The sequence below is a fragment of the Xyrauchen texanus genome, chromosome 6, assembly GCF_025860055.1.
Source record: "Xyrauchen texanus isolate HMW12.3.18 chromosome 6, RBS_HiC_50CHRs, whole genome shotgun sequence".
Lineage (NCBI taxonomy): Eukaryota > Metazoa > Chordata > Actinopteri > Cypriniformes > Catostomidae > Xyrauchen > Xyrauchen texanus.
The window spans coordinates 21916042-21929637 of record NC_068281.1 but is presented as its reverse complement, the minus strand read 5'-3'; the positions used below and the strand labels follow the sequence as shown (position 1 = coordinate 21929637).

Genomic DNA, 13596 nt, shown 5'->3' with positions numbered 1-13596 from the left:
TCAAACACATATGGAATGTCATGAGGTTGAGTAAATGATAGGAGCATTTTCATTTTCGGCTAAGTCATTTTCGGCTAACTTTACCTTTAACATAATTGTGCAAGGGCGTTAAATCAACACGATATCAAACGCTGATTATGCTGGCTTTTTTGCAGCAAGTAATCGCTTGACCCTTTTGCAAATAAACGTAGTGCATCATAGAGCCAGCAGAAGTCCTCGACATGTTGCGAAAGCAACAAATATACTAAAAACTTAAATATCATAGAGCTGCTTGCGGGTCTGTAATGATAACCACAAGGGCCGTTCACACAGAATATATTTTAAACAAAGAACACAAGGCTAGACGCCGCGCCACGAACCTGGGTGTCTCGAGACGTGTTTTAACAGCTGGCCTTTTTTAACAGTTCACAGTCTCTAAAAACTACGGCGCAACGGTCAGATAGGTCCGTCTAACGCATATTTACCAAAGAAATCAAACGGACGCAAAACGTGTTCGGTGTGAACGGCCCCTATGACAACATGAAATACAGCAATAATAACCACCAGTAATTTTCATACAGTGGGCGAAAACGCACCGAGATTACTATTTTACGACCTAATAACAGCTATGGGGTGTGGAATCCTCCGCAAATGTATTTATTTTCGATTAACTGAAGCCAAAAGCGCGAAAGCCTGCTCGAACAGGATGTGACGTCAAATACTCTGAAACAAAAAGATACAGACTTTTCGCATTGTTTCCGGATACTTAGATGCTTATCACATCAGCTCGATTCAGCGTCGAAGTGCACCAAACATAGAGCAGTTGCTTCTGCCAGTTAAAACACAAGGTAGGTTAAGTATCAAGTATGTTGTCCCGGGTTACGCGAGATGTGTGTTTAACGAGAAAAATAAAACAGTTCCTGCTCGCCAACTGATAGCCATGTTGCTAGCTAGCTCGTCTGGAAGATGGCAGCGTTGCCAGGTCGAAATATGAACAACAGCACGTAATATCGCTGTTCTTGGTGTCCTGTAAGTGCAGGCAAAATGTTATCAGGACAAGCATTTTAATATTCATGCAGATGTGATTAAATTAGGTGTTTAACTTGTTTCGTTTAAGGTTAGTTAGCTTGTTGACATAGCATGGCAGTCATACGATAAGTATACTAGTAGATTTGCACCTAGATATACAAAAAAAGGATGGCCAGATTAATACAATTGTTGTCACACACTGCACATATTGACAACGCATGTACTGTATATATTATTTATTTATGTGTTTTTTTTTGTTATGTTTAATCCATTACTTATTTAATGGAGTGTAATTAGAAATGTAGTGTTAACACATTAAGTCTGTGCAGTTATAACAGGTGTTATAACTGCACTTGGACTACATATTCCAAAAAAATATTAATCTTTAGTGTACATGAATAAAGACATGCATCCTTACCATCACTCCGTGAGAGTTTAAGAGTTTGCTTTGAGAATGCAAACCCATCCATGTGTAACTGGTCCTGCTCCAAACGGGATTCGAACCGGGATCTCCGTTGTGGGAGGCTAAAGGCTACAGCCTTTAGCGTCAGTCGCTAGTGTGCCTTTTGAGGCCGGTGAGTGAGGTTTACACACTGCACAGCTACCTGCCAGCTGGCTAATGTTACACTCACCCCCCTAAACCTGACTCCAACCGCTGGTTATGGCACCACTGTAACTGGTCCTGCTGATGTTCTCAGAGCAGGATATGAGGGTCTCAGGCATGGGAGGTGGGCATGCTAACAAGGAGGTTAAAAGGTTACTGCCTCCAGCCTCAGTTACTAGTGTGCCTCCTGAGGCCAGTGAAGTGAGGTTTCCACACACTGCACAGCTACCTACAAGCTGGCTACTGTTACACATGCAGTCAGTGTCCTAAGGTGTGTGCCACACATGAATGGATTCTGAGTCATTAAAGGATAAAATGGGGTCATCACATGCTGCTGTTCTGAAATGAAAGCAGCCTGATAGCGTCAGGCGCTGCTGTTGGGAAAACTGACCTTACGAGCAATGGTCACATATCAATTGTATTGCAGAATGAGCATTCACCATTTTTACAGTGTCTTGCAGACAGTGGCGGAGCCAGGAATTTTGCATAGGGGTGGCCGGGCAGGGGCCAGCATTTACTCTGGGGTGGCACAAAAAACATAATTTTGCAAACAAACATGGCACTCATCCAACCTTAAAATAATTTTTAAAGTATTGTAGGTGCCCAAAATCACAATGATGTATAATGTACAATAGCTAGCCTACAATGACATTTTTATTAAAGTTCACCAAATAACTGTGTGTCATAATTTTACTCACCCTCAAGTTATTTAATCAAATAAAACTTAGGAAATTCACTTTGAAAACAGAATACATATTTCCCAATGCTGAAAAAAAAAAAAAAACAGTTTAAACAGGACCAGAAAATCATGTTCAAGATCACTTTATTTATTTATTTTTTAATATTGTGCAAAAGTTTGCGTATTTCAGTAATTCAAATTAAAAAGTGAAACTAATATATTTAGTATATATAACTATACACATATGCATGATTATACTTTTCAGAGGGCCGACATTTCTGTATTTAAAATCCTTTTTTTTATTGATTTCATGTAATATTATTCTAATTTTCTGATATTTTGAATTTGGGGTTTTCATAAGCTGTAAGCCATAATCATCAAAATTATAATTTTTGCACGATATTCTAATTTTTCGAGTTTCACCTGTATAATCAAGGTATGTGTGATAGGTACTGTAGTTTACCTGGAGGTCCTATTAGGTCAGCGTGGTTACTGGTAGTTGGCTCCTCTTCATTCTCAAAGTTTGTCTCCTGAACTGTCTGAGAAAGTGCTAGAATACAAAAATCAGTCTCAGTTGGTTTTCATACACTTTAAACAGTTTTATATATTATTGATTTCTATATCACTTGTTGTATTCAAACATATATACCAGTAGAGTACTCAAGTGTGTGAGTGGAGGTATACCTAACATTTCTCTTGGGCTTGTGCTCTCTGGAGATTCTTCTCCCTCACTCTCTGGGTCAGTCTGTTCTTTCTCTCTTTCATCCTGCCTATTATTCTCCTGTGTCTTAGAGTCATTTGGCTGCTTCTTGCTACTCTTCCTGAAGAAGGATGCTATATCTGGTGCCTTTCTTTTCATTTTCCACACATTTCACTGACTGTCTGACATAAATACACCTGAGCAAAACATTTCAACATTAACATCATGTTTGAAAAAAACAAACAAAAATGGAGGACTATTATTGAACAAAGATTAGAATGTTTTTGTTATACTGTATATAAAATCGACCTAAAACCTAGGCTAGTAATTATATTGGAATGTTGAATCACATTAAAAGTCTCATGATAAAAACATAACTTAATAAATGTCCTTATATATTCAGAGATAACATGGAAATAGTTCCGAGCATCCAAGTCAAGTCAGCTAATATAAAGCCAACTGCTTCCTAACTGTTCACTTTGATACAACTTCACTGACACAAAGAGTTGAAAGGAACTAAAATAATAATTTATCTGATATTAATAACTCACCTGAATAGATGTGTTTGTGTGCTCAAACACGAGTTGATCCAGGCACCAAAACGAAGCTGCACCCCTCTTCACAGTCGAATGTTGGAAACGTGCACTACGGAAACTCTCGCGATAGCACATTTGCCTCGCGATAGTTTAATGATTAAACTTTTTTTATTTATTTTTTTTATTATTTTTTTTTATTTAATGATTAAACTGTCGCGATAGTTTCAGCAGTCTGAACGTAATAGTTTAGCCATGATCGATCGAGGTCCTTTTGATCAATTTCTACTGAAATTATTATTATTATTTATAATAGATCGTAATTACGATCGGGGTGGCCAGTGGGGTGGCCGCGATTATTTCCATGGTGGCCGTGGCCACCCCTGGCCACCCCTAGCTCCGCCCCTGCTTGCAGACTTTTATTTTCTGTCACAGGTTATCATAACCACAAGCATATGTACAATCAAAAGATTTTATTGCATCATTATTATTGCTAATGTGTTTAGAAGTTATTTAGATGTAGATAAAGTGTACATACAGTATAAACGCAATGCTTTTATGTATAAGCCTTTAAATATATATATATATATATATATATATATATATATATATATATATATATATTTTTTATTTTAAGATCATTAAAAACAAAATCTCTTAAGTTTGTCTAAACGTATGAATGTGTGCTGTGTGATGCTCTTTTTTTAACGGATAGTGCAAATAGTGTTATTGTCAGACTTTGCTGTGTGGATGTGTCACGCTTACCTGTATTGCAGTTACCCATTCTCATATAATAATATAACAAAATGTCACCATGTCACACACGTGATCACTGTCAATGTACAGTAAATACAGACAAGTGCCCCTATTTACTATCTTAAAGGAATAATTCACCCTAAAATGAAAATCCTCTCATATTTACTTACCCTCACTCAATTCCAGATTTGCATGACTTTTCTTAGGGCTGCAAAGTTAATCAAAATATGATATGACTTCATGCAATATTAAATGGCAGAGGGCTGCAATTTAATTAAATCAATAAATAAATAGTCAGCTCGAGCTGCTCTTTTTAAGTTTGCTGTTCTGTTCTGTCCTGATTGTATTGTGTTCAGAGCAGTTCTGTGCTTCTCAACAACCCGTGCTCAGAGTAATAGATGGGCTCCGAGTTTGGTGTAGTTTGCTTTGCTTACGAGTGCTGAGTGAATTATATTTTAAACCAGGTGTGCTCATTCTAGGTTGATCGCAAGATTACCATTCGTTTATCTTGATAACAGGCCAAAAGTGAAAGAGGATAGAGAAATGGCTAAATAGTATGTCTGTCTAGTATGTCAATAATAATAAGCATTAAAGGAAATTATGAAATGATACAACCACTCATTGCTCATGACTGAATAACTTTAGTAGCGTTAAAAGTTATTCATGTATTATAATCAGACAGTAAAGACCAGTCGTAGTTTTATTTCACTTTTGCATAATTCCAAATATGTTTGGCCACTACAAGTTAATATACAAAACAAATAATAAACCCCATGGCCAGGAGATGTTAAAGTAATAGGTCACCCAAAAATGAAAATGATCTCATCACTTACCCTCATGCCATCCCAGACATGTATGACTTTCTTTCATCTGCTTAGTTAAAACGAAGATGTTTAGAAGAAATTCTCAGCTTTGTTGGTCCATACAATGCAAGTGAATTGGTGCCAAAATTTTGAAGCTGCAAAATCCACATAAGGGCAACATAAAAGTACTCCAGACAACTTTGGTGGTTAAATCCATGTCTACAGAAACAAAATGGTAGATGTGAGTGAGAAACAGATCAATATTTAAAGGTACTGAATGCGATTATTTCATAGAAATGTATGCAAAAAATGTTCCTTCTCCCTTAAAGATATTAATGAAATAAGTGTCCTGAGATATCTCACCGGTCTCTGTGACAGCTGTAGACTTGGTAAACAGCAAACAAAAATGTATACGCGGACATTGAAGCTTCGTGATGTATTTGAAGCGGATCATTGAGGCAATGACTCATAATGTTTGTCAGTTGAGGGCGCTATTGTGCCACTGTTGAATTTGACAGCCACTGGATTTTGGAATGAGGGGGTGTGGATATTTCAACAGATGAGTCATGTGAAGGCTTCAGAATGCTAAAATCATTTACAGCACCTTTAAGTACTTTTTTACTATAAATTATCTTCCCTACTCATTCAATCTATCTCCACTTTCACTGTTACTTTCTCCTTCTGTTTTTAGTGATTCACATTCTTCATGCATATCACCCCCTACTGGGCAGGGAGGAAAATTGATGGTAAATAAAACAAAATGACTTCAATATTGACCTGTTTCTCACCCACAACTATCATATTGTGTCTGATCACATTGATTTAACCACTGAGTCATATGAATTACTTCTATGCTCCCATTATGTGGATTTTGGCACCCATTCACTTGCATTGTGAGGACCTACAGAGCTGAAATATTATTTTAAAAATCTTAATTTGTGTTCTGTATATCATTAAATAATTTTCAGTTTTGGGTGAACTAACCATTTAAAATGAGGAGTGCATTATAGAGTTGTGATTTCAGCTACACACAGAAACTCTTCATGCAGATGTTGCCAAAATAAAAGCTAGAAAGATTAGAACTCTTTATAATAATAATCAATAAGTTGACTGGGTTCCAAAAAATGTGTTATAATGAATAGTGGGCTGAGACAGTATCACAAAGTGTATAAAACCCATACACAGTGGACAGGTACAATGTGAATACGAAGACAGTTTCTTTTTTCTATTTTTATAAAGTTGACTCAAGTCAAGTCAATTTTATTTGTATAGCGCCTTTCACAACACACATCGTTTCAAAGCAGCTTTACAGAATATCAGCATTAACGGACGATAAGACTGTAATGTCTATAATGTCGATGAATCATCATTGTGTAATTTAGATAAAATACAATTTTTAATAGTGAAAGTGTGAACCCTCAAAGAGTAGCCCAGTTTTATTGGCAGTAGAACATGGGAAAAACATCACCAAATTTGGTCAAAAGGAATCACTTCCTAGTTTTTTGTTTATCACATTGCAGTTCAAATTGCAATTGCAAAATGACTGTCCAAATCATTCAGCCCTACTTTCTTTTGCTGAACACAAATGTAGAAATTTAGAAGAAAATATCAGCTCTGTAGGTCCATACAATTTAAGTTAATGGTGACCAAAACTTAAAGGTAGCATAAAAGTAATCCATAAGACTCCAGTGGTTTAATCCATGTCTTCTGGGGCAATAAAATCGTTTTTTGGGGTAGAAACAGACCAACATGTAACTTCCTTTTCTCTATAAATCTTGACCATACTCTCCTTGGTGATCATGATTTCATGCTTAATTACACTTCCTAGTGCCATCTAGTGCTCTGCTAATGCGTCACATTCAATATGTTCTCACAAAATGTAATGACTTGATTAGCCTCTGAAATTTCATTCCTTTTTTTTTTTTTTGCTGACATCTCCCTCATCACTTGTCTTATCTCCACTTTTTACAATCCAGTCCATTTCTGATGGAAAAATAGATTTTTCTTGTTAAAAATGACATTACTCAGAAATTTGTCACATTACAGTTGTAAAATGGTTTGTTAATGTGGTTTCATTTTGGCTTTAAGAAATGTGCTGATTTTTTTCTTCTCATTTGCTTGCCATCTATTGAAGTTGCTGGCCCTCTGAAGTCATGGTGGACTATTACCAGATTCTAGGAGTGCAGAAAATGGCATCTCCGGATGACATCAAAAAAGCGTGAGTTCTTTGATTTAACATGCTTCTCTTTATACATCTAAAACACATGCTAATCAACAGTCTATTTGAATTAAGTTACACAAAACAGTAACATTGTAATGAATAGCTTTTTTTCAGTTATGTTCATTGTTATTCTGTTTTTCTAGACTCATTAATTTCTCAATTACCCATGCTGCCTGTCCCTTGTAGTTACAGGAAACTAGCTCTCAGGTGGCATCCAGATAAGAACCCGGACAATAAGGACGAGGCAGAACATAAGTTTAAAGAGCTTTCAGAGGCATATGAAGTCCTTTCAGATGGTATGTCTTAACATTCACAAGTTTATAACTTCTTTCTCAGTTGTGTAAGCAAATTGACTTTTTTCTTTTATATTACCCCTACTCTGCCTGTGGTTGCAGTGACTCCATTTACACCTGGTATTAAGGTCTTAATCACTAGTGGTGGTCAGCGCTTAATTGTAAATATTTGTGATCACATCACAAAAGCCACATACAGAGAGAGTAAAAATTGACATGAAAACATCACATTTGAGGTGTAAAACGCTGTCAATCAACTGCTGTGCTAAAACAAGTATTTGAACTTTGCCAGAACTGGCGAACTGGAAAATGTGAAAAAGCACCTACAGAAACATGCACAAGATTTTCTTAATTCCAGTTGTAAACGGGGTCAATTTCAGAAGAGTGACAAGTTTGTCAATATGCTGCATACAAGCTGCTTGGAGCCAAAAATGACTCTGCTTATTACTCAAACTCTCACTGTGTTGTTGAAATGAGAGGCATGCTATCTAAAACATTTCCGGTGTCAATTGTAGCCCTAACAGACTTATCAGCCTTATACAGACTCTGCACTTTTGAGACAATCCTTTAGAAGGAATAGTTGTGTTCAGAGGTTTGAGCCACCATATTTTATGGTGGGCCTCTCTGGGAGTTTCCAAACAAATTAATAACGATCCAATACGGCGCTTCCACTTACTGGGCAAAGTGTCCCACTTTGTGTGTCTAGTGCTTGTGACTCAAGGTTTATGCATAAGTTATCCAGTTGCTAGATTATAGAGATTTGATATGGAATAAAAACTTTTTGTATTTTCAACTTTACTATGAATGAATGTAGCAAATGTTGTTTATTTCTCTTCATTCTTTCAGCAAACAAAAGGAATATATACGATAGGTATGGCAAAGAGGGCTTAGCAGGAGGTGGAGGTAAATGCTTGCTTCAATGTATTTTAATATACTAAGGTTTGGTAAAATTGTAAAATTGGATTTTATATGTATATTTTCCCCTTTGCCATTATTTAATATCCCAATACTAAGCTTACTTTTGTTGTTGTTGTGAGGATCACAAAGGAACTGCTTTATGCTAGGCCTTTGTCCAAAATGCTTGAACATGTCACCTTTCTCAATTTGGACAGGAGTAGGAGGAGGAGGTCATTATAATGGTGACCACTTTGGAGGATTCACATTCCGCAATCCAGATGATGTCTTCAGGGAATTCTTTGGTGGACGTGATCCATTTGCAGACTTCTTTGGTGAGTAAGAATGTGTTCATTTACTTCCGACGTGATTGGTGTAATCAGTTTTTTTAATTTTATCCGTTTACATACATAATATACAGTTTTTTGTTCTTATATAACAGATTGTATTAGATTTGCACTATGTGTGTGTATGTGGATATGTATGAAGGTGAGTGTATGTGTGGATACCTGTATGTATAATTATTTATTTTGTATTCTTTTTTGTTTTTAATTACCTATGTCTTGCTGCTGTTTTTGGTATTGTTGTATTGTTGTTTACTGGAAGCTCCTGTCACCTAGACAAATTCCTTGTATGTGTAAGCATACTTGGCAATAAAGCTGATTCTGATTCTGATATCTTTTGAATTTCTACAGTAAATCTTTCGATACATAACTGAATAAAGCTTGCATGCAGACAGCTCTAAAAAAGTTTTTTTGGGACTTTTAGGGGGAGATCCATTTGCTGATGACTTCTTTGGTGGTGGTCGGAGACATCAACGGGATATGACCAGAAGCCGGACAGGCGGGTCGTTTTTTGGGGGCTTTGGTGGCTTCCCACCTTTTGGTGCTGGGTTTTCATCTTTTAATGCAGGTCAGATGTTACAAATATTTTTGCTCATTTCAAGTTCTATGAAACTAATGCAAAAGTACAAATGCAAAAGTAACTGCTTAAAATTAAGACCAATACCATAAGAATGTATGTTCTATAAGCATCAGGCCACATATATTTACAGCCATTGCTGTAAATGCAACAAGATATTTTACGGATTAGCTTTGACTGGTGCTGAAATTGCACTTTGTTTTTTTGATAGTATTAAACACATTTCCATAGTATTTTGTGAAGACGTTTTATCCACCAATACAAATGGTACCATGTGGATATAATTACTAGTATTTTAACTCTGTATTAAATGTGCATGGTTTTATTTTTCTACTGTAGGTTTCAGCCCCTTTGGGCATATGGGAGGAGGTGGCTTTACCTCCTTCTCCTCAAGCTCGATAGGTGGCGGGGGAGGCGGTGGAGGGATGGGCAACTTCCGCTCTGTGTCAACCTCCACTAAATTCATCAATGGCAGGAAAATCACAACAAAAAGGTAAACACCTTTCCAAAGCCCAAATTTTGTAGATTTTAGATATACAATATAAAACCAAATTTTGAATCCCTGGTTAGTCCTACATGTAATTCGTAAATGTGCTATTTATTTGTTTCTGTAGAATCATTGAGAATGGACAGGAACGGGTAGAAGTGGAAGAAGATGGACAGTTAAAATCTTTAACCATAAATGGTAAGGAACAGCTCCTGCGATTGGAACACAAGTAAGATAATGGAGTCCTTTCAGCACAAACTTGAGCTAAAAAAGACACAATGTTAGTACTGTTGTTCACATGTCTGTATATTTAGTTTTTCTGCTTGTTTGTGGGTTTGTTTGTTTTTCCCATTTTATTTTTTTTTAGAACGTCAAGAACAATTGTTGCTAATATATTTATAAATGGGACTGTCAGTATTTTGGGCAGAGTGCGTAATTGTTTACTTTTATTTGGGACCATAATGTTAGATTAGTTTTTCTTTCCGCAAGCACTTTGCTGTGTTGCAGTGTCCTCGTGAATGCACATTGCCTTTTGATTAGTACTTTTGGGCTTTAAGGAATAAGAGAATTGTGCATTGTGTATGACTTTCCCAACTGAGTGTGGAATTGGAATACTTAACTTACTGTTCAAACCCTGATGGCAACTTGTCTTATTTGTTTGTTAAACATAATCTTTGTAAATGCTGATAGAGTCCATTGTACTGATATGCAATTTGTATTATTTTTGATTGATGAAACTTTTTTTTTTCCCTCATTGTTGCATGCAAGACAACAAAAGTTGTTTATAGTCGTAATGTTATTGTTAAATAACCTGATGAGCATCGGAGGTGATATAACTGATGAACATTCAAGAAACTTTGTGTACTTTGTAAAAGAATTTGAACCTAAATAAATAAATAAATGAGTTTCATCCTTTTTTGGGATGTGGCAGCCCTGCAGTCTGTGTAGTTTTGCTTTTACAAAGTGTGATCATAGGTTTTCTTTCAAATCCCATTATTAGGGAGCATGTTGCTGGATGTTTGCTTAAACTAACGTTCTTACCCTTATAGAAAACATTGGCCTGATAATTAATGCAGGGAATTTTTGGTGGTGTAGGAAAACAGAACATTATAATATGTCTAGTTATGTCGAGGGACTACTATATCAATATAGGCATTTTAAAGGGAAAAAATTAACATTTTCTCATCATTTACTCACCTTCATGCCAAGATTTTTATGACTTTCTTTCGTCTGCTGAACACAAACGAAGATTTTTAGCAGGATATTTTGTAGGTCTATACAATGCAAGTGAATGGTGGCCAGAACATAGAAGGTCCAAATATCACAAAAAGGCATCACAAAAGTAAATAAATATGACTCCAAGGGTTAAATCAATGTCTTCTGAAGCGAACCAATTGGTTTTGGGGGAACAGACCAATATGTAACTCCACTGTAAATCTTGACAGCAGTCTCTTTAGCATTCATGATTTCAAACTCGATTACACTTCCTATAGGTGCCATCTAGTGCTCTGTGCATGCATCAAGCACTAGGAAGTGTAATCAAACTTGAAATCATGTTTTTGCCTAGAGACTACAATGACTAGATGTACAGTGTAAAGGAGTTATATTTTAGTTTGTTCTCACCCAAAACTGATTATGTCGCTTCGGAAGACATTGATTAAACCACTTGAGTCATATGGATTACTTTTATGCTACCTTTATGTGATATTTAGACCTTCAGAGTTCTGGCCACCATTCACTTGCATTGTGAGGACCTACAGAGCAGAGATATTATTCTAAAAATCATAATTTGTGTTCTTCAGATGAAAAACGTCATACACATCTGTGATGGCATGAAGGTGAGTAAATGGTAAGAGAATTTTCTTTATTATTGGGTGAACTATTCCTTTAAATAATAAAAATGCATTATTTTACATGGCATTTAAAAAGTATATATCTCAAATTTAATTAATTCTGTTCACCTGATATGTTATATCAACAAGTGAGTAACCCCTTCAAGAGTAAGTCATCAGCAGACATTAATGCTTGGCAGATTTAGTAATGCTCATCCAAAAATATTTTATGACATTTCTTACTGCTATATTTTGAATGCAAATGGGAAAATGTAATGCAATAATGCTTGTTAATGAATGTTATTCACTACAATTATTAATGGAAGGTATTATGTTTTACTGGGTTCTTAAACCAATGAATAGAACTGAATTGAAGAGAAATGTAGAGATGGAGAAGCAAAACACTGTTTTAGATGTCAGAAATAATGTAATGTCTCAAAGTATTTTATAAATAATAAATTACGCATGGAATGTTATCAAGTCCAGGTAATTTGTATAATCTCTGTATTATGTAGAATAACATTAATTTGCCATCGCCCTAATGTTTTGATCAGTACCTTTCAACAATGCAAAGTACTAACTGAATGCAAACTAGCAAGCTCTGTGAATTTGTTAGTGCTCTCTAAATGCATGTCTTTTCATGTAACAGGTTTCATGCTTAATGCAGAGTTTTCATCGTCAAAAAGTTTGAGTAAAGCTGACTGCTAATAGACACTGTAATTAGTATAGAAAACCATTTTAAATTAAAGGCAGATAACCATTACACCTATTTAAATGGTGCTCTTCCCAGTGTTACTAAACCACACCCCTCTCTCTAGGAAGCACCCAGGAGATAGACATGCCTGAGGGTCACAGACAGAGGAGAGAGCTCCCTGACTCCTCCACCTCCTCACATTCTGCAAGGCAGTCAGCTCAGAGAGAGGAGCAAAATAAAATCACAGGCAAAGGTCAGGAGCCCATTTCATATTTTGTGTAAGATTCCTAGAGCTCTAGAATGACCCTTGTGATATTTAAAAGTTATGTATCCCAACAGAGCAAGCTGGAGTCAAGAGGAAGAGAATGCCTGTGAATGGAGAGACCAAAAAGACCAAAGAATCCTAAATTTGGCTTTATATCTGTACTGAAAGTCTAAATTCCGATATATGGTAGCTGTTGATATTCTCTGTTGAGGTTGGATCAACATTCTGGCATTTTTATGTTTTTTGTTTGTTTTTGTTTTTTATTGCGGAGTTGGCTGAAATGTATAAAATTTTCCCTTGGCACTACAAATTCAATAATGATTGCAAATAAATGATCACTGTCTGAACTGTGACATATACCTAAATAAAAAAGGCAATGAGTAGTGTTAATGTGGAACCGAACATTTGTCATTCACATGATCTATACTTATTTTATTAATTCATTGACACAGAATCAGAGTGTACAGTGTTTTTGTCTGTAATAAAGAAGCTCTTGCCTTTGCAGGAATTTAATGTATAGAAGACGACCAAACTTTTGGTCTTTGGTAGCATTTACGTGTTTAACACATAGGACAATTACTGTAGAAGCCTGGAATTTGGTTGTAGCCTTGATGTACAGAAGTTATTACTGAGAAATATTAGCCACATCATATAATGAGTTGTTCATAGAAATGTTCCAAGGGACATCTTGAAAACTGAACAACTTTTTTCCACCACTTTATGACTGCAAGCTTATTTCTTTCTGGCGGTAACTACACTGAGTAGAGGACTCCGTTTGCTCCTGATGAGAAGTTTTTTCTTTTGCTCCTGAAAGATTGGGGGGGGCCATCATGCTCCTCAGACACGGAGCTGATCTCCATCTTCTGCACTATGAGCTTCAGCAGGTTGTGTTGTTTTTCCATAGTC

The 13596-nt window shown here is 36.2% G+C and overlaps 1 protein-coding gene across 2 annotated transcripts; it reads left to right on the top strand.

Annotated features, from left to right (window-relative positions):
* Nucleotides 1–672: 672 nt before the first annotated feature.
* LOC127645621 (dnaJ homolog subfamily B member 6-like) lies at nucleotides 673–13062 on the top strand. Of its 2 annotated transcripts, XM_052129289.1 has the most exons (10): nucleotides 673–827; nucleotides 7218–7301; nucleotides 7491–7600; nucleotides 8444–8500; nucleotides 8710–8826; nucleotides 9260–9403; nucleotides 9752–9905; nucleotides 10027–10097; nucleotides 12550–12678; nucleotides 12765–13062. In XM_052129289.1, exons 2-10 carry the CDS (start codon nucleotides 7237–7239, stop codon nucleotides 12830–12832), a joined length of 915 nt encoding a protein of 304 aa, XP_051985249.1. In that variant the 5' UTR covers nucleotides 673–827; nucleotides 7218–7236; the 3' UTR covers nucleotides 12833–13062. The 2 variants fall into 2 exon arrangements, with proteins under 2 accessions (XP_051985249.1, XP_051985250.1); XM_052129290.1 differs by lacking the exons at nucleotides 12550–12678; nucleotides 12765–13062 and having other exon boundaries at nucleotides 10027–10829.
* The last annotated feature ends 534 nt before the right edge of the window (nucleotides 13063–13596 follow it).

What these genes read in the sequence shown, in the direction of transcription:
- LOC127645621 (XM_052129289.1), top strand. Translation starts at nt 7,237, where the DNA reads ATGGTGGACTATTACCAGATTCTAGGAGTGCAGAAAATGGCATCTCCG. An exon ending in GTTTTCATCTTTTAATGCAG is followed by an intron (nt 9,404 to 9,751) that starts GTCAGATGTTAC and finishes TTTCTACTGTAG; the next exon opens with GTTTCAGCCCCTTTGGGCAT. An exon ending in AAATAAAATCACAGGCAAAG is followed by an intron (nt 12,679 to 12,764) that starts GTCAGGAGCCCA and finishes GTATCCCAACAG; the next exon opens with AGCAAGCTGGAGTCAAGAGG.